Genomic DNA, 21,923 nt, shown 5'->3' with positions numbered 1-21,923 from the left:
TTAGTTATGTTCTGTAATAGACATCAAAACAGACATAGTAAGTCATGCTGTGTCCAAACTTATGGCCATGGCTGTATGTAATGTTAAATAATGAAGGCGTCTGAGCATGAGAGGTGCTGAGTTCATATGAGAGAATAGTAGGAAGATATCAGATAAAACACGGGTAATCACTGGCCTAGATGCCTGAAAAACTCATTATTCAATCACATACAATATAGCAAAGTTCTAATTCATACATTTTAGATTTGTAAAATCACCAACACTAATTATGAGGCTTCATGATTAAACTGAATTGTACTAGTAGACTCTAGGCCTCAACTGCAACAGCAGTCAGCCTAGAAGAAAGAAAGAAATTGCACTGGGAATGAAAGCATGTCTGGGATCTCTGGAAAACTGCTCCAGTTCCATATTAAGGCACATCCTTGTTAGTTCTGAAGTTGGAGAAGATTTCATGGAAATACAGATTTCCTTTTTTGAACAGAATTTTTTTTTGCTGATGATTTTTATCTCATGCATTACAAAGACCTGCCATGTCTTCTCCAAATAAATTTCCGTTGTCCGCTTAAATAAATTATTATTCAGTGTCAGCATACAGTATGTCTCCACCTCTAACATCGAAGAGGCAGGGGATGAGATGTTAATACAAATGAAGTTAATACCTTCAAGGCAGTTTGAAGAGGAAATTATATATTAATCTGACTGACGCACTTGTAGCTTGCTAGCTTGGACAGAAACAAAGGAATGGCAGGACGTCCAGACAGCTAAAAACATCGACATAACAATACTCCTACTACCACTGATAATAATAATACTAATACTAATACTACTACTACTAATAATAATAAGAAGAAGAGGAATGCTATCCTATTGTACTGTAGACAAAGGAAGAACTGAAACTAAACAAACTTGTGCTGCATTTATGTGTCCACCAGGTGGCGGTCTGGTATTGAAGCATCATCGAGGACAGCAGCATCGAACTGGACCAAAGTGAGCTGTGTAACTGTGTTTCCATGCTGTGTTAATAAGCTGCAGCTAAGCAGCTCATACACTACCTAACCACCAAGCTGATAATAGTGTACTTTTCCTCACTGACCTTTTTCAGGACAACACGTGTAGACGTGTGTTCATGTTTGTGAGTTACATAAGAAGGGCAGCTAAGCAGCAAAGAAATGTGAGTTGTTGTTTAAAGTGTGTGGCTCTTATGTTGTCTGCTCTGCATAAAATGACCTCAGCGCTTTACACCAGATTTATTTGGCTCTCTTCAAACAAAATCTTCACCTACATCAGCAGATACTCAAATGGTATTGTGATGATTTACTGAGAGATGGGGGTGCCATCAAGAAAATCAAATCTAATCCAACATGGCTGATATGCCTGAAGTCTCTCACAGATTTAGGCCATCACAAGACACCAAAACTCTTCATCCACAAGCAGGTTAATTAACTTCTCTACAATATTAGCAGCTCTTCAAGGGAGAAAAATGGTGTACCAAAGCCAGAATGAAAGTCTAAAGGCCCTGTAGCAGCCCCTGGAGAATACAGTGTCAAGTATACCCCAATTTAACGGGTGGAAAGGAATGAAGAGGAGAACAAATACATTTGTGATGTTCAGAGGATGTTATCTGAGGAAAGGTAGTGGAAAAGATAAATATTACTTATGGGAGTAAAGGTCAGTAAGATTTACTGCTTACAAAATGATATTCTGAAATAATGTGAAAGTACATTACCTTGTGTACACAGATGAAAAAAAATGTGTACACAAATTGTGTAATTCTCTTTGTGATTGTCAAACATGTTAGGAAATAGAAAAAAGTCAATAGAATGTGTGTTAAAATGATTTTTGCAGAGTGGTTACATAAAGCGGCTGAGTAAAGTAAACATTTTGTGAACAACTGAGCAGATTTAAAACTGCAAAATGTGGTTGACAATGAAGTTAAACACATGGTTGAGTTGCAATAAATAAGGAGACAGACAAGGACTTATGACTGATCTCTTCTGTGTAAAACTACTGTGGGGGTCTTAATTTTTTGGTCATAAACCTGGACTTAAGTGGGCTGCTCTCCCTTCAGTGACAGCATGACAAAGTTGTGTTTTTGAAGTGGTATAATACTCAGCTATTAAAATATTTCTAAATGTTACTGTAGTGGATATACAGACATATTTTTTTTCAAAAATCAAGTTTCTGTTGGGCTGCACAGTGGATTGGTGGTTAACTCTGTTGCCTTGCAATTAGAAGATCTCTGGTTCACGTCCTGGCCCAGGATCTTTCTGCATGGAGTTTGCATGTTCTCCCTGTGCGTATGTGGGCTTTCTCCAGGCTCTCCAGCTTCCTCCCACAGTCCAAAAACATGCTGAGCTTAACTGGTGATTCTAAACTGTTTGTAGGTGTGAATGTGAGTGTTATTGTTTGTCTCTATATGTAGCCCTGTGATAGACTGTTATCTGTCCAGGTGTCTCCTGCCTTCACCTTCAGTCAGCTGGATAGACTCCAGTCCTCCATGACCCTAAGGAGGATGAAGCAGTTCATAGAGGACAGATGGATGGACGGATATTTTCTGTTTCATTTTCGTACACATTAATTCAGTCACATTGCCAACCTTGGTGTTGCTCCTAAAGAGAGTTGAAATCCTACTTTCACAATTCCACATACCTGCTCAATCGTCACATAAAATCTGACGGCTTGTCTCACTCAGTTACAAATACAGTTAAACCATCAAGAAGCACTTTGGTACATACGCAGACATCTCGGTAACTTCTGGTTCCACATGGGGCCTGAGGATCCTCGGTTGAAGCAGGTGAGCAGACTGTTTCCAGACAGAGTGAAGCCCTTATCACAGATGTACTGGATGCTCGAACCCACAATGAAATGTGGACCTGACAGCACCCGCCTGCTGTGTTCCACCTTACCAGGGTCAGCACACGACACCACTGGACAGAAAGAGAAAGACAGAGGTCTGATTATTGTCATCAGATATTTTCTGTCCTCCTAGTCTTTTTTTTTTTGTTCATTTAGACAGAGAGGCATTATTTAACGTCAGTCTGCTGTAATTCCTAGTTGGTCTGTAATACTCGATCCAAGAGAAACCAGAAGGATTAAATAGATGAAGGTGTTGGTGAATTGCATATTTAATGTGTCTTAGAAAGAAAGTGAATGTTATAGGAATAAAGTTCCAACTCTCAGGTTGGTTTACAATAATAAAGAACTGATATAGCCCATTTTGCACACTGTGCCCAAAGTTTAGAAATTTAAAAGTAATCTGACAGATATCTATGAAGTCAAACAAAACCAGCAAGTTTCCTGGACAATCCCTTATGTTTGTGGATTACCTTCATCGAGGAAGTAAAAGGACGTCTATTTCATTTTGATGGAGAAGTGAAATAATTGGACACCAAGGTACAAAGTTGAGGTTAGAATTATCAAGTCTCCAGTTATATTATCCGATGTTGTAAAGTTTGTCCCCTTTAGGAGTCCATAAACACTCACTTGTGAGCCTGGGCCAAAAGTAAATGTAAGATGGGTCAGAGTCTAACACTGCTGGTCACCAGCACAGAGGCATTACTTGCTTTGGTAAATGTGTTTGTCACATATTAAAAAAAACAGAAACAGACATTTTAAAATCTAGCTCTACTGAGCACTGAGATGAGGATTTGACACATATGAATAATCATTATTTTATGTCTCCACAAGGGAAGACTGTCTTTTAAAGGTCTTTGAAATGTGATTCACTGTCATGTACATGCTAAGGAAAGTTCTGAAGGCAGGTTAAAATGAGCATAGTTCACAATCATCTTTCTGACACCACTAAAGAAATGAGTTACACAGAGCCCTGGATTCACAATATCATTTTTTATCAGTTTTTTACTTTTCACTAGTACTGAAAATGACTCTGTTGACATCTCAACAGACAGAGATATGCAATGCCCACATCATGAAGATGCCTGGCACTGCACACAATTCATGTTTTATGAAGATTTTGATTCAGTTACTTAGTGGAAGGGAAAAATCCACTAATCAGGAAATGCATTCGGGTTATTCATTACTGCATGTAGTTGTTTTACTTGCTGTGTGCTCATCATATGTAATGAATCAGAAAGACGACTTGCATGTTTTTAAGTTGCAAGCATTTTCATTCATCTCAAGAGGGCAGCTGCCACTTAATGTGTGCTGCAGCCTGGCCTTAATTACTGGACATTTCATGTAACTAACTGTTGTTATCCATTTCTTTTCAGTTTCATTACAATGGCCTTTAACAAAAGACTGTGGCTGACCTGAGATGTCTGTGTTAGCTTGCTTTTGCAGACACATCTCTACTTTATTGCTCAAAGTACGACACTTTAAAGCTTTCAGAAAAAATGGGACTTTCAGTCATAATTACATCTTAGATGTTGACGTGGACTCTATTTACAGGAGTCAAACTGGTACATGCAGTAACTCCAATACAGCGTGAATGCATCTTAATGACAGGAGGGAACTTCTCGGTAAATGTCACTCTAATGGATAATAGCATGATGCACCTTTTGCACTTCAGATTTTGTGACCTATGCTCACGAGAAAATCACAAAACTAACGACAGCTGTACTTAGGGAAGGTTCTAGTGTTTTGTGTGCTGGGTTACTGTCTAATTTTACTGAAATGTAGTTGAATTAAGTCATCATTAACATATTAAATTACAACTCTAATGTTGGTGTTTTGACAAGTCTGAATGTCAGCTGTGAAAATGCATCTTGAATACTTCCTGTCTTATGGATAAAAAGACAAATAACTTGTACTTCTAAATCTACTTGATTGATACTCTGATTTTAATCATAAATTCAAAAATTTCAGAGATGTACCAATGACAAAATACATTTTTAAAAATAGTGGGATTTATACCAGTTAATCTTTACTTGCCATGCAGCATTTTGTACTGACAGTTTCTTCAACTTCTGTACATAATACTATTATATATTAACTCAATATCTATTTTTTGAAAGGTTATAAACTATAAAATTATAGTTAGTATAAAAACAACAACAACTAGAAAAGCACTCAGAGAGCGCAGACCTCCGCCAAGGATATTGACATTCCCACAGAGAGGAAAACAGGAAACCCATGCAGTAAAGGATCATGAGCTGGAATTGAACCTGCGTCTCTGACACAGATCTGTTTACAAATCACCTTCTTAACCAGTTGAGCTATCTGGACACCTTGTTCCAATTTGTTGGACGACATACTAACATATGATGTTTTTGTCATATTTTGGACCACATAGTACAACATACTATGTGCTGTTAAATCAGCTCTTCCTCTTACCATAGTCTGCAGCCCCTCAAAATTTCATCTGAATCTGAGCAGGCGTTTTTGAGTTATCTTGCTAACAGACAGACAGACAGACACACAAAACACCGGGTGTCACATAACCCCCTTGGCAGAGGTAATGAACTGATGTTAATGCTTACAGTATTTTGATTCACATCCTACTTAATAGTTAAATGTCCTTCCTGGACTTGGATGGAGTGTTACACACCTGATGATTTTTTATAATTTAGAATCCCAGGTTAATGTCAAGACTAACTGGCCTGTCCTAGAGGGCTCACGATCAAGGTCTGCATAAAATTAAAGCATTTTCAGTTTTATTGGATGGATCTTCTGTATTTTCATACTGGTGCTAAAAGCGAGCTTGACTCTCTCTGATGTTTGTAGCAGCTATCTTTCCCATCACAAGTGCATAGTGTAGCAAGAAGCGGTGGTAGTATCTTTGTTCTCACCTCTCTCACAGCTTGGGAGGTCTCCACTCCAGGTGAGGTCCCACTGGCACATGAGCAGCTCGGCGCCCACCACTTGATAGCCTGGGTAACACTGGTAGGTGACCACGGTGCCCTGAACCAGCTCAGGGTGAGATGTACTCTTCCAGCCATTAGAGATCTCAGGGAGTTCAGGGCAAGTGTCATTACGAGCTACTTCTACAGGGGTGAAGGGAATGATCAGAGAGGAATGCACGTGTCTCTGTCTGCAAGTTCAACAAGTTCTCCATACCAATGCACTGTGTTCACAACTTCTTTCAATTGTCTTCAAGTGGCTTAAAACATCTACTACCGTAGGTTTAATCGGAAGTAAGAAGTGCCTGTCTTGTAGGATTACCTATAAATACCTACACCTATAAATGATCATATGATTGATAGATGACACACACACACACACACACACACACACACACACACACACACACACACACACACACACACACACACACACACACACACACATATATACCGGGCTTTGCAAAAGTTCTGTTACACTTGCAAAATACAAGCAAAATGAACACAAAGATTTTTTGGTGCAATAAGATAATTTTTTATTTTCCAAATATTTCAATATATGTGTTAATGATAACATTAATCAGAAATGTGGCCACCCAAAAGTTTTTTCTTATTGCACCAAAAAATCTTTGTGTTCATTTTCGTGAATGTCTCAACAAGTGTAACAGAACTTTTGCAAAGCCCGGTATATATACATATACATACATACATGCATTGACCAATAGTTTTCCAGCAATTGAAATGAGCTCTCCTACTCAAACTGCAACCTGCCAGGCCAGCTGGCTTTGCTCTGCTCATTCTCAGGCATGCAGCCGCAGGTTCAGGTCTTTTGCTTAGGAGTTAAATTTGGACAAACACACCAAAGCAATTGCGACTGGGCACCAGGGAAGCAAAATTATCCGGCAGCTGCAAACTATGCTGTCCTATGTTTACATTCCACCAATGAGATTCATGAAGAGACTATAATAAAAGCTTTCCCTCCCTTTATTCCACTTTGGTGATCATCTGTATTCTGCAGCATTTCCTTCCCTCTGAATTCATTAGCTCTTATCAGATAGAGGCTGTGGTGTGGTGCTACACTGATGGAAAGTCCCAACACCAGGCACAGCCTCTTATTGCTTCATTTCTAGGTCCCATCCCAGCAAAAACAAATTCCTTCTTCCTCTCTTTCATTTTGTCCAACTTCCCTTTTCACAGCTTTCCTCTTCAATCTACTGCTTTGCTCCCTTTTTTCTTTATTGATCCAGCGGCTAAATTCACCTTAGTTTTGTGACATTACTATTTTTTTGGTATCGGATTCTCAAAATAATATTCGACTTTATCTTTATTGGTTACTGTTGAGTGTTAACTGAAGGAGTTAAGTAAGACATTAGAAGAAAGTGTTTCAATAAGGTGTCGGGCCATCACATACCACCAGACCAGCTTCAGTGCTCCTTGGCACCGATTGTACAAGTCTGTGGTGACTGAGACATAGCACATGATTTACATCATTTTCATATTCATCAAACCATTTCATTCATGCTCTATCAATCCAGGCATCCCTTTTCTGGAAGAGGCTACTTCCATCAGGATAGAAATACTTTATTAGTATAAAGTTGATCAATCAATCCAATTTTTTTTATTTGTATGGAATCATCCATCCAAGTAGACAAGAGGAGCCAAACCATGCCATTAAATGCCACTGTAGAGGTGAAAAGGTTTAGGTTTTCCTTAAATTTACCTGTCTGTATATTCCAAGGCACTGAATTATCTTTTAATTTCCAAGAGTGAGATAGGAAGATGTATAGTAGATCAATAGAGGTCAGGATGCCTTGCTAAACCCTCAGATCAAGTTACCTTGCCCCTTCTAAAGAACAAAAGTGTTTACCAACACCTCTACAGCTCTTTAACATGTTGAAGTGAAAATGTCTTGAAGAGGCTACAAATCCAGTTGATTTCTACTGAAGCTTCTAGGATTACCATGACCTAAATGGCTGCTATCAGCTGTTTATAACAAACTAGACAATGACAGTATCTGCTTTTAAATATCAGCGTTATGATAGTGCTCCCCAAGTGCACCCTGAGGTGTAAGTCAGTAATTGCTTGAGGCTTACCAAAGAAGTGAACTACAAAGCCGTTGCCATAGCCATAGACATTAGTGGCAGGGTCAGACTGGAACTGGATGGTGATGTCTGCAGTAGAGGTGTAAAGCTTGAAGCGTGGCTTTGATCCTCCATAGTGACCCAGTACTTTGGCTGTAAGGTCATCTCCATCATAAAAGGTCAACAGGTCATTCTTACCGATGTTCAACCTGAAACATAAGACACATACAGAACAAAGTAGTACTAGATTTACCTTTGATGTTGAGTGACCACCTCTAATAAACTGAGCCTCGGTATCAACAGATATTAAATATTAAATGATACTGCTCAGGGCATCAGTGTAAAAACAGTGGTTTTGCTTTTACTTCTGAAGTATTTTTCATCTCAAGCATTAACACACATTAGAATTTGGTACTAAGCAAAAACAAAACACATTTGATAAAGTCTAAATAAATATGTCAGAAACAAGGAAAGTGTCACGCCCTCCACCTCCAGCCCTGCCTAGTGGCAGCAATGTCATCTTCTTCTCCCTCCTTTCCCTCTCCTTTCATGTGGGCGAGAGTGAGGTGTATGTGCTGATAGGGTTGGATAATCACCAGATCAAGGACACCAGCAGCTGGTGGTTGGCCTGCGAACAATCATCCTTTACTATAAAAGCTGGGCTCAGACCAGCACTTGACACCAGACCATTGAACAACCTCAGTTAGTTCACCCTTGTCGCTTTTTCGTTGTGTATTGTTACCCTGATTTTTCCTCCCTGCCTTCATCTCTTGTCTCTTGCTGAAGCCACGACTTCTGTCTTCCCTGTTCAGATCCAGTTTATCTTGGATTCCTTCACGATTCCTCCTGGACCCCTCACCTGATGGAAGCGACCAGTCCAGCCACGCCACACACCAATTCCTCCTGCATTCCCTCAATCCCTCTCCCAGTTCAGGCCATACAGTCTATGTTTCAGGCTGGCAGCTAAGTCGAGTGAATGCTCGGGCTGGCAATATGTATTTTGTCTATATTGTGCAAGTAGTTTTCATGTCTTGTTAGTAATGTAATGTTAATGTCAGCGTGTTAATTCCCATGCTCTGCCAATGAAAGTGTGTGTTTCTGTGTTTCACTGTGACATCGTTCTCGTATCGTGTGTTTGTTGCACAGTCTTTAGTTTGAGTATTCTGTTGCCATGCCTGCTTAGTCTTTCCTAGCTTGGTGTTACCAACTCTTAGTTAGCTCTATTCCCAATTATTATTCCTCTTGTATTATTAAGCCTGTCCTGTAGTTTTTAACTCCATGCACCTAGTTTCTTGTCATGCTTCAGCTTCCACAGCTGTATCCTGCTCTGTAATTTCCCTGCCTCTTGCTAGTCATTTCCCTCTGGCACTGTGCAGTGTAGTGGAACCTCAGTGATGTCATTTCCTCTTTCCCAATAAACTTTACCATTGTGTTTGTGTAACCATAATATTACTGTAAGGAAATGTAGTATTTCTGAATCTGTCGGTCTGCTGTCTTTGCTGTCTGAGTCTGATGCTCTGAGACAAAAAGGAAGCTGCAGCCAAAAAAAAAAAAAAAGCTGGTGTGGCTGCTGAGGACAGAACTGTCAGGACAGAGCTACTCTGTTCTGCTTTAGAAAGACACACTTTCTAAACATGGTGTCATGGGATGTGAGGGTGGTGGTATTATCTGGGCTGATGTAGTGGTTTGTCAGTAGCATGAAATGACACAATGACGCATGCACTACAGGGTTTGTGGTTAGAATTAGCAATAACCGCAAAATGTTACATCTCTTCAAATAATTACTGACATAATACCAGCACCGCAAACCATACATGCCACACAATGCTGCATGTTAGGTGGCTAAATACTAATGTTAAAAGGGTGAACATTCCATGAAAAAATTTGGTGTTTTGTCAGATACCACCTTTCTGCAGTTTTTTGGCTGCAGTGAGATGGACTCAACACCAGCTGATTTGAGGGCTCGTCCTCTGATGCATTGTCCTGTTTGGGGACTTACAACGGAAACATTTCAGAAAAGAAAGGTCAAAATCAGTGCAGCAGAACTTTTGGTCCCTAGTCAAGCTCTAAAATGTGTGCATGCTACATTCCCTACTATGTTTCTTCTTACTTTTAAACATTCACCTTTTTCTCACTTCACTTAATTCACCACAGTTTCTTTAAAAAAAGACTTTCTGTTAAAAAATATTTGCCAGTTTAGTTAATCACTCTACTCTAGCACAATTTATGGAAATACACACGTGGACAAAATTGTTGGTACCCCTCAGTTAAAGAAGGAAAAACCCACAATTCTCACTGAAATCACTTGAAACTCACAAAAGTAACAATAAATAAAAATTTATTGAAAATTAAATAATCAAAAACAGCCATTACTTTTGAATTGTTGATTAACATAATTATTTAAAAAACAAACTAATGAAACAGGCCTGGACAAAAATGATGGTACCTCTATAAAAGATTGAAAACTATTTGACCAGAGTGACATGATTAACTCAGGTGTGTCATTTAATTGACATCACAGGTGTTTCCAAACTCATAATCAGTCAGTCTGCCTATTTAAAGGGAGACAAGTAGTCACCCTGCTGTTTGGTGAAAAGGTGTGTACCACACTGAACATGGACAACAGAAAGCGAAGGAGAGAATTGTCCCAGGACATCCGAAAAAAAATGATAGACAAACATCTTAAAGGTAAAGGCTATAAGACCATCTCTAAACAGCTTGAAGTTCCTGTGACAACAGTGGCTCATATTATTCAGAAGTTCAAGACCCACGGGACAGTAGCCAACCTCCCTGGACGTGGCTGCAAGAGGAAAATTGATGACAAATTGAAGAGACGGATCGTTGGAATTGTATCCAAAGAGCCCAGAGCAACCTCCAAAGAAATTAAAGGTGAACTCCAAGGCCAAGGTACATCAGTGTCAGATCGCACCATTCGTCGTTGTTTGAGCCAAAGTGGACTTCATGGGAGATGACCAAGGAGGACACCACTGCTGAAAAAAACTCATAAAAAAGCGAGACTGGAATTTTCAAAAATGCATGTTGACAAGCCACAAAGCTTCTGGGAGAATGTCCTTTGGACAGATGAGACCAAACTGGAGCTTTTTGGTAAGGCACATCAACTCTATGTTCATAGACTCAAAAACCAAGCATACGAAGAAAAGAACACTGTCCCTACGGTGAAACATGGAGGAGGCTCAGTAATGTTTTGGGGCTGCTTTGCTGCATCTGGGACAGGGTGTCTTGAAAGTGTGCAAGGTACGATGAAATCTGAAGACTATCAAGGCATTCTGGAGAGAAATGTGCTGCCTAGTGTCAGAAAGCTTGGTCTCAGTCGCAGGTCATGGGTCTTCCAACAGGACAACCATCCAAAACACACAGCCAAAAACACCCAAGAATGGCTGAGAGAAAAGCGTTGGACTATTCTAAAGTGGCCTTCTATGAGCCCAGATCTGAATCCCATTGAACATATGTGGAAGGAGCTGAAACATGCCATTAGGAGAAGACACCCATCAAACCTGAGACAACTGGAGCTGTTTGCTCATGAGGAGTGGGCCAAAATACCTGTTGACAGCTGCAGAACGCTCATTGACAAATACAGAAATCGTTTAATTGCAGTGATTGCCTCAAAAGGTTGTGCAACAACATATTAAGTTATGGGTACCATCATTTTTGTCCAGCCCTATTTCATTAGTTTGTTTTTTTAAATAATTATGTTAATCAACAATTCAAAAGTGATGGCTGATTTTGATTATTTAATTTTCAATAAATTTTTATTTATTGTTACTTTTGTGAGTTTCAAGTGATTTCAGTGAGAATTGTGGGTTTTTCCTTCTTTAACTGAGGGGTACCAACAATTTTGTCCACGTGTGTATCATGCTAGTTTTATTTGCCCTTTACACTTCTACCACAGAAAAAATATTGTATTTTTTACTTCACTTTATTTGACATGGCTGTGGTCACTACTGTTTTGTCAGTTAAGTTCAAAACATATGAGCTCAAAAATGTGATAAAGAAAAGATGATATATCATGGCAAAACATGTAGTAAACAAGGAAGTTAAAATTTACTCCAGTTTAGGAGTTTAGGAGTTCATACTTCAGTACCTCCACTGGCTCCCTGTCTTCCAGCAAATACACTTTAAAATCCTCCTCTTCATATACAAAACTCTCCATAACCTGGCTCCCCCCAACCCTGACCGAACTCCTCCACTGGCACACTCCCAACAGCACCCTCCGCTCTGCTGATGCTAGCCTCCTATCTACCACCCAGACCAAATACCACACCTGGGATGGTAGGGGTTTCTCCATCAGCGCTCCCATCCTCTGGAACTCACTTCCCAAAAGCATCAGAGAATCCTCATCACTCTCATATTCAAGAGATCCATAAGGACACATCTTTACAACACTGCCAACAACTCATAAATCCCCCTTTCTATATGTTCACTCTACTATATTCTATTTTTTTTTTTAGTTTTATTTTTTCTGTGTGTGTTCCTACCTACTTTAAGTATCTTTGAATATCTTGAAAAGCTCTATATAAGCATTATGTATTATTATTATTAAAACATTAAGTGCAACATTCAGGAAGGACAACAATATGCAATGATCATAACCTTTCTAATATTCACAGCACATTCCAAAACACGTGTGGTTTGGCCTAACAGGGAGCACAGGAATCTTGATGTTATTAATGATTAGTGTAGACATCTTCTTCTATGAGATGAATAAGTCAGTGTCATGTTTAATAACCACACTCATTGTCATAGCTTAACTGGCGAAGGGCCATGTATTTGTACTGATTTGACCACAGCCTACAGAGCCAGAGCTCTTACAAACCTCAGGGATGTTTGAAAATGTCACCTGGGGCTGAGCTATCTCTTTGTACAGACAAGATTTAGAGCATGGAAGAAATGGCTTAGCCAGAATAAAGCAGTGACATGCTTTTTGCTGTCACTAATTAATCACCAGCGGCTCCTGATAAAACTCATTAGCCAGCCTGAGATTGAGCTATTAATCACTATGGGAGTGCTGGAAAATCAAAGGTTCAAGAGGCGTGGAATGAATCGACACATACGAAAGCCTGACAAAAGATGAGATGTTTATTTTTGATACTTTCTTCTTTTTCAAAAACTCTATGTAATGATAATAGGAGTGAGTTTGTGAAGAGGGTAGGGAGTGTTTGCTTTCCCACAGGCAGACTCATTTGTCTTCTGTCAGCTGTAGATATGTTTAGCCACACACACACAGCAGCAAGAGTGTTTCTATACTTGTAAGGACTTCCCACTGAACAAATGTATTCCCAAACCCTAATCGGAACTTCATGATTTGATCATAACCTGAAGAAAACCTAGGGTGTATTATGACTCACGGGGAACGGAGCTCCTGATTGGTCATTGAGGATTCTTTTTTTTTTTTTTTTTTTTTTTTTGAGGATTGAGGATTCTGACTGACATGCTTTTGGTCCTGCCTCAACAGTAAAAGCATGATTCAACTTTCTATGTCCAAGAGGAGAGGCAGCTGCAAAGCTGTCCTCAGGTGGTGACAGCAGCTGTAAAATGATACATTAAGCCTTCACACACATTCTAATAAGTGGATGTGAAATTCTACCCATTAGCTCAGTAAATGATAATTAGAACAGTGCTGTAATTAGGCTGTACATTCACACTGAAAAATTGCAAAATGTCTTTCCAATCATATATTTCCCATCAAGCAGTCAGTGCTATTGAGTGACCATCATACATTTGACATAAAATTGTTTTGCTAAGAGCAGCTAAGGTAATGGACAGAACAAGTGCATTTTTTTTTCTTTCAAGAAATCAGTCTCTGAGGTCTTTCTTTTTTCTTTACTCTGTGTAAGGCTCTCAGCTTCAAGCCCATTGGTTCCCACTGAAAATGTAAAACATAAAGCATACTTTCTTTCTTCAGAAAGGGGTTTATAAGTTTCTGAAATGAGTGGACATTGTAGTTTTCCTGTAGTGTTAGTTAAATGGGTGGAAACAGCAGATAAATCCATATTTGGTGATCTAGTGAGTGTGGCAGCAGAACAGTGTATGTAGGTACAGTAGACAGTAAATTACAGAGTGTGTGTTCATGATGATGATGGAACGGTACAACAGTGTAGCCTTTTAAAGGAAATATACAGGAAACAGAACTAAAAATCCAACAACATTGTGTTGTCATGCTGAAGTGATGCTACATTCACACCTGAATGAGCCTTAAAATGACACAAGGTGAATGATATGTCTTTATTTCCTCAGTTAAAGCACAGCTTGTTTTTCCAAGAGCAATGGTAAGTTGAACAGTTTTGCACTCTGTGCATGCATCACTCACTTGTCCACTTGTTTTTAAATATGTCCTGCAAATCTCTGATTGGTTGTTTCTCAAATCAGGGAACAGAGTAGTCTTTCAGCACAAAACAAGGCTTTTTTGAACAACTGAACAATTGCATATCTGGGTGATGATACAGATCTGGAACAAGGATGAAATCTGCAGTGCAGAAGAACTACAAAGGAACTGCTTACAGTTACAAAGGGGCATATATGATTTGAGAGTAACTGGCCTGTAGAATTTCCTGTTAAAGAAAATTAGACAGTGGAGTTAAAATAGTCTTTATGCTTTATTTAGTTTGTACTCCATCTAATAGTCTAAATCAGTATGTCACTGGTTTCTTGTTTTCACAGCTTCTAAGAAAAAAACATTTCATGATCTAAATTTATTCTGAGAGTTGTGCTCAAAATAGCTCCTTTCTAACCCTGACTAAAAATATTATCTCAAAACTTCAGTGCATTGTTGATGCTTGATGAATGCAGTCAGTGCAGTCTAAAAACAGAATTCCTCTTAAAAGCTGAAACTCAATTTTAACCTCAAATCCTATTCTAAAATTCATGGCATGTAAAAGTAAGACATGGAAAACCAAAGTTACCTTGATGAAGTGAGTGTGACTGTGGAGGTGTGCAGCCTGTCCTCACAAGCATAGGAAAACAAGTCTGCCTGTCTTCCAAACTCAGTGCTCCATGTTTATTTGATTGCGAACGGATAAAGCCCCTCACCTGCTCAGAGAGCGAAGCAGATTGAGAAATATTGTTGGCTGGCGTCAAATTTGTTGTGATTAAGCAAAACAAGGCTTTGTGCGGCTCTGCGGTGCATCTGTAGAGAAAAATCAATCACAGCCTCTGTTCCCTGACACTAATTTGATTTGGTTCAATTTGGAAAAAAAACAAAGCTGAGGTTGGTCTGGCCCTGGGGACCTGCTGCCAGCACATTTCACCCCAGCTATTCACTTCATAATGTGCTATTCCCATCCCAGCAGAAGTCTGGAATACAAGAAATAAACAGCTATTTTTGGTTTGACCTTAAAAACTCTTAGTGTATAATATATGTCTGATTATTATTCTAAGTTGACTGATGTCAACTGTTTTCAACAATAGTACCCTATATTGGATTACCCTATATATTACCTATATATTACCCTATATATATTAGTACCCTATACTGGATGAAAATATTGTAGACATCAAAATTTTAAGACTAGAATTATGTAAATCAGAGCTTTGTCCTTAAAAATCTTCATACTCAATCTTAACTTTAATGCTGTTTCCCAAGCAAAGGGGATAATGGTTTCACTTGAAATAGAATCAAAGAAAATGAACTACATTTGGCAATGTCAGACATTTTCTCAAAATTTGGATTGTTTCTCTGTGATTTACTGCTGGACAGCATGAATAGGTGTAAAAAATACCTTTCAATCAAATGTAAGGAATTTTTCGGTTTTGGTGATATTATGAATTTAATGCATGCATGGAATGTAATCCTCCAGGCAGATTGCAAGTATCCTAGAAAGTAGTACAGTTAAAACTCTGCATCCGTCTGTAACTGTCTGAGTACATGTCTGAAAGAGAGCATAATCAAGATTTAACAGACTATTTGTTATCTCCACCTCTGGCTCCAGGTACTGGCAGATTCCTCCCCTCCCCCTTCTTTCCTCTCTCATGTGGTGTGTGGGTGGAGCTGGCTGGCAGGTGTTGCCAATCCAATCAACTGGGATTGGCGTGGGAGCAGATGGGAGTAATCAAGACATCCTCTCTCATAAAGGCAGGCTCAGCACACTACTCGATGTTGGACCATTGAACGGTCACACTCAGTCTTGATTCCCTGTTCAGTTGCCTCTGTCTTTTGGCCTTGTGTTAATTCTGCGTTCCTGCCTTCCAGTCTGCTCCTTCCTGCTCGCGCTTCAGTTGTCCAAACCTCCGTCTGAACCCTGGATCCACCTGCACCCTCCTTCTTTGTCTCTCTGGATTCCCTGGATTCCATCTGCAGCAACTGCCTCCGCCACCAAACCATACCATTCCCCTGCCACGGCCTCACGTATTCCCCTCTCTGCTCCCTGTGACAGCTAAATTTAGTTTATATGCTATTTTGGTTTATTCTAGTCCTGCAGAACTATTTTTAGTCTTTTTGCAGCTCAGATCTTGTTTAGTTTTTGCTTCCCAGCCTAGGTCTTGCCTTACGTGGGTTTCCTTATTGTCTGTATTGACTATGGTTGCTGTTATTCCACCAACCCTCTAGAGGGCTCCATTCCTTAGTCTGCTCCTTGCGTATTCTGTTCCGTGCCCCTTGAGCATGTCCAGTTGTAGTCTTTGAACTTCAGTTGTAATTCTTGTATATTCTATCTGGTGCTGTAAATAAACATTGTATTTTACCTTACACTTGTGTTGTGTCTCCTGTCCTGCACATGAGCCTCTGTTTGCGGACTTTTTGATTTTTGGACAAAACCTGTATAGCTATTTTCCAGTGCTTCCAGTCTTTATGCTAAACGACTCATGATATCTATCCTCACTCTGGTCATGCGCTTTTAACAAACCGCATCTTTAGAGTACTGGCATGAAACACTGGACAGAAGGCAGTTTTACATAGTCAAGTTCTAATGGTGCTGTGTTCTGACACGTATCTTTCTAGTTATTGACTAAGCGATATTTCCTGCTATTAGTTTAGTGACACCTTTTGGCCAAATCCAGCTTGGAGTCACCTGTCCAACTTGGTATAATATTGGAGCAGAATTTGTTGACGAATGCAGGCTGATGTGAATATTATTGTCCTGTTTAAGGATTTTAATCCAGTCCAAAGTATAGTATATGCAAGTAATTAAAGCTGAAATGACCTCCTGTTTTCCAGTCAACTGTAACTTAAATGTTCTAGTTATGTCATTGTATTTTAAAGTGACTGAGTCAGGAGAGCTGCACCCAGTATGCTCATTAATGTAGCGCTAATGCTGTAAATACTGCTGATTTTGAGCCTGTATTTGTTTGCATTTTGTCAACTCTGCCACTGAACGTTGAACTAGCTGTTAGAAGCTCCTGTCTGTAGATTTATTAGTGTGACAATGAAGAAAACAAATCTGTGACAATTCTCATGTAAATTTCTAATTTGTTCTGGTGAATGTTCACATCAATATTGACTGTGGGAAAAGTCCCCAGAACAACATCAAAAATATTTGCTGTTAGCATGTTATGGCCAGTGTTACAACTAAATTGTTTGCTATATGCCCACAGGTCAGAGTTCTGTTTGAACTGTCATGCTTTGAGCCATTAAGTGATGGTAGAAACTTTGAGAATGATCTGAAACCAATAAACAGACTGGGTGAGTTATTGTGTTTTCATAGCAGCTTCAGTTCAACCTGAACTGAACCAGCTGATACATCTGTCCACTTCTCTCCTACTCTCTGTGCTCACACATACTGCATTTATTAATGCAGCAAAACTTTCTAAAAAAGCTGTTCTCGTTTCCATATTTTGTCAGATATCAGACCTCAAAACACCGATCAGCCACAAGATTATAAAAACTGACATGTGAAGTGAATAACATCGATGGACATAAAGCAATGTTCTGCTGAGAAACCTTAAGTCCTGACATTCGTGTGGATGTTTGACATGTACCACCCATCTATACACTGCAGGTCAAGCAACCCCCCATGGCAACAACAGTCCTTGATGTCAGTTACCACCCTCAGCAGGACAAAAACCCCAACACAGCGCAAAAACTGCCCAGGAGTGACCCAGGGAACACGACAGAGCTAAGCTGCTCACCCGGTTCCACACTCCCAGATCCAAATCTTACTGATCATCTGTGGGATGGTCCAGGAATAGCTTGATCTGGGTAGGTTAAACCCAGGACCCACAGAATTCACTGCCACCATCCCAGTGCCACAGGACATCCCCAGAGGACCTCTGTCCATGCCCCACTGAGTCAGAGAAGTTTTAGAAGCATAAAGGAGACCAACACAATATTAGGCAGGTGGTCATAATGTTATGCCTGATCAGTGTGTAAAATGGTGACTGAAACACAGGACATTAGGACAACTCAAATACAGATTGGATTACTGTGCATTTTCTGACAAATTAATTGTACACACAAGTTAAAAACAACAGCTGTGCTCTCAGTTTGGTGATACTTCCACTAAAATGATCATTCTATGAGAAAGGTAGAAGTGACTACAAAGTCTTGTTCTCACACACTCATTCATTCTGGTGTGGGCTGCTGTGCAGTTCAGTTGTTTTACCTCAGGATGTCAATCACAGATGCAGAGGGTTTTCATCTTGAAGGGGGCATGGATGGCAGCAGCTCAGTTCGTGTTTAAAGGTTAAGATACTGAAACAGCCCATTTAGAGCAGGGTTAAGACCAGGTTTTACACAGTCATGGTGATATGAACTAGCTTTGCAGTATTTTAAGCAGAAAACCTGAAAGATATGAGACTTTCATTATTTTCTGGTAAGGGACACAATATGGGAGCTGTAATAAAGCAAACTAATTACCACTTTAACAGTTACTGTCAATTAAAAAGTACAATTTTCCATTTCTACCCAGAGTAGTCTGTATTAGACTAGAGAGACGGTGGTTTCAATCATTTTACTTCCCTCACATTCAGTTTAATCACATATTTCCCTCCCTCTTGATTCATTTGAAGGCCATCCATAAAAGTCCTTTCATAAAACCTGGTGATAATGCCCCCCCCCACACACACACACACACACAATTAAACAGATGGCGCTAGAGATATGTATATGTGCACATGTGCTCAGGTGTCTGTGTGCAATATGAGGAACCAATACCAAGGGATGTTGTTAAAGGCCTCATATATCCCTACACCATCTAACCCCCAGAGCCACAGGGAGAACAGCTGCTATTGATAAGCTTCGTATAAATGCTCTGACACCTGCTAGGCATATGCTCAGACAGTGAGGAGGCTTTGTGCTAGATTAGAAGGCTTTTCTCCATGGAAATCTCTGTTTTGGTATATTCCCATGAGCACTCTCTGGGAATCTGGACCACAGTGTGCGCTGACACTTTAAATGTAGAGCGACAGAGTTTTTACAGCTTATCGCTGTACACATTTATACACACAATGAGCAAGATTTAAAGTCTAAGTCTCTACCAACAAAGGGCTGCAGCGGTTATTAACCACGCCTGACGTGTACGTCAGCGGGGTTACTGCATTCGCTTCGGTATCTGGCTGGCTGGGTAAGTATGTGTGTATGTCCGTTCAGATATCTCTGCAAGTGCCAACAAGTCCTCGAATTCATACGACCGCATAGGTCGTTTGCACCGTGCACCGGAATATGACCTATGCGGTCGTATGAACATTTGCGCCCCTACGGGGAAAACGAATGCATTACGGGATTTAATTCGCGAAGTGGCTTTTCCGTCGCGAAACGGCTTTTTCCTCACTTTCCCAGCACGGGTTTAGGGTTATGGTTAGGGTTAGGGATAGGGACAGGGATAGTGTTAGTTAAAACTTTGTTCATGGTGACGTTTCAGCTGACACACCGGAGTGTCGATATTTGCTCAACCGCTAGAGGTCGGAAACGTCAAAACGTAACATGCGGTCGTAATACGGACGTGTACAGACGACCTATGTGGTCATTTTTCTTTTGAGGACAGGCTGCAAGTGCTGAAGTCAGAATAATCAAACTTGACACTGAATCGGTCTAAGGTCCCCTGCTCAGTTGTGGAGTTAGAGGTCAGCAGATCAAGGTCAAGGTCACAGGGGTCACTAAAACCTACATGTGTGATGGTAGGGGCTGCACAGTGGCAGTCAGTAGATGGCGTGGTTCTGCCATCTACTAAGGGCTTGTCTAGTTATGTACTGCAAAAGAATGTGAACATCGTAACAATGATTTTGCTTATGTTGGAGACTTTCTTACATGATTGTACAAAGCAAATAATCTAAAGGTGTAGGTTTAGCTTCATAAGGGGAGTGTGACACTTTGAAAAATCTAAATGGTAAATTACTGCTAACCTGATGTCATGTCACATTTAATTTTATGGATGTGGACCTCATGCATTATTTCAATGTTACCACCTTTTTCAGGAGAATACTAAAGGCCCCCTGGGAATTTTTTTAACCAGTAGTCACAATGTGAGAAGCAGTGATTTGTAGTTTGTTATGTTTGTATCTTGATGAGATACTCATTACTGCTGACAATTTCATGCTAATCCACTGAATGACATTTTGTAGTATAAATACATGAAGAAACAAGAGCAATGTGCTGAGAATGGTAAGGAAGAAAAAGAATGTTGAATGAGAAACATGCATGTTGAATTATCCCACGAAAACATTAACCTATAGGCTACATAAAGTTGAAATATAATGAAATCAAAATATGTGTTTGCTTAAATTGTGATCATAATTGTGTTCATGGTACCTGACTGTTATTTTTTCAAACTTTACCAACTCATATTTATATTATTCACAACATTACAAGCGCAGAAATTAGACACATGCAAATTAGCATCCAGCAGTTTCTGGACCCCTGTGACCTATATAACACATTTCTACCATAAAACCTTACTGTACTCGACATTTCCGGGTTCACCCTGTTGGCTAGTAGACTAAAGTTGGAGTACCAGGAGAAAACCCACACTGCACAGGGAGAACATGGAAACTCGATGCAGAAAGATGCCAGAAAGACCAGGACGTGAACCGGAAATCTTCGAGCTGCAAGGCGAAAATGCTAACCACCAATCCACTGTGCAGGCTGTCTGGGATCCTTCCCCAGGAAAACAAACAACTTATAGAAAATTTTTACTGCATTTTTTTCACCACCCGACATCTTGCATTTAGTCAAGAAACAGCCACCTGCACTGATCTTGATTAGTTAGGTTGAAAGTGCATCATGTAACCATAGTTACTCTTTCTTACCTGCATGTGCATGGTGTGAGTGTAGAGATGTTGTGCTGCTGCAAGACGAGCTGGTGTCTGAGATTACTCTGAGCGGCATGCATAGGAATAAATATGAGAGGACATGACAGCAAAGATTTTGTGCTTTCATACTGATTGGTTGGAATAAGTTGTTGCTGCTTGCTGCTGCCTGCTCAGGCTGATCTGTCTGCACTGTCACTGTGCTCTTTTCACAAAATCATTGATCAATTATGAATTTGTTTTTCACAGCATGAGGAAATAGATGTGTGGCGTGAGAGCATGTAAAAAGCATCAAATGCATTAGTCTCATGGTACGTGTCCACAGGGATGTTTTTAGGTGTGAGGGTTCGCGTGCTCTCCAGGGTTTGGATACTTGATGGTCATGTGAAAAGGCTATGCTATCACAGATGATTGACAGGTGCTCTCCAACAGGAAACCAGTACAGGCAACAAACGTGCACACTGGCTGTATCTGATTGGATGGACTGAAGGCTGTCTGCTCCGCCTGGATTTCAAAACAGATGAGTGTGGCATCTTGTTTAGACACATTCAATTATATTATGAATAAAATTTTGTCGAAAGATGATTCTGAAAACATTTTAGGCGTGCAGTTGCTGAGTCTGTCTTTTCAGATCAACAACAGTTACTTTAAAAGTTTTTTGGGAATTTTCAGAAGTGATTTGCATAAAGAAACTTCGACATCAACTTTACTCATATGAGGAGCAGGCAACAATATCTCTCTAAATGTTGAATTTCCCTCGAGCTTAATAAAGTATCTGTCTGAATGAATGGCATGGCTGCTTACATAGACAATGAATTGGAAATATAAAAATTTTGGATCCTGTGGACAC

At 39.9% G+C, this 21,923-nt stretch overlaps 1 protein-coding gene across 1 annotated transcript in view; it reads right to left on the bottom strand.

The window, feature by feature from the left end:
• The window catches only part of sez6b (seizure related 6 homolog b), a 311,266-nt gene that overhangs the window by 14,306 nt on the left and 275,037 nt on the right, over nucleotides 1-21,923 (bottom strand). The window contains exons 10-12 of the mRNA XM_051958150.1: nucleotides 7,892-8,088; nucleotides 5,748-5,942; nucleotides 2,736-2,927 (exon numbers count right to left, since the gene is read on the bottom strand). Coding sequence (XP_051814110.1) covers nucleotides 2,736-2,927; nucleotides 5,748-5,942; nucleotides 7,892-8,088 — 584 coding nt within the window. The remainder of the gene's footprint in view (nucleotides 1-2,735; nucleotides 2,928-5,747; nucleotides 5,943-7,891; nucleotides 8,089-21,923) is intronic.

Source organism: Acanthochromis polyacanthus, chromosome 13 (genome assembly GCF_021347895.1).
Source record: "Acanthochromis polyacanthus isolate Apoly-LR-REF ecotype Palm Island chromosome 13, KAUST_Apoly_ChrSc, whole genome shotgun sequence".
Classification (NCBI taxonomy): domain Eukaryota; kingdom Metazoa; phylum Chordata; class Actinopteri; family Pomacentridae; genus Acanthochromis; species Acanthochromis polyacanthus.
This window is presented reverse-complemented; position numbering and strand designations above follow the sequence as displayed.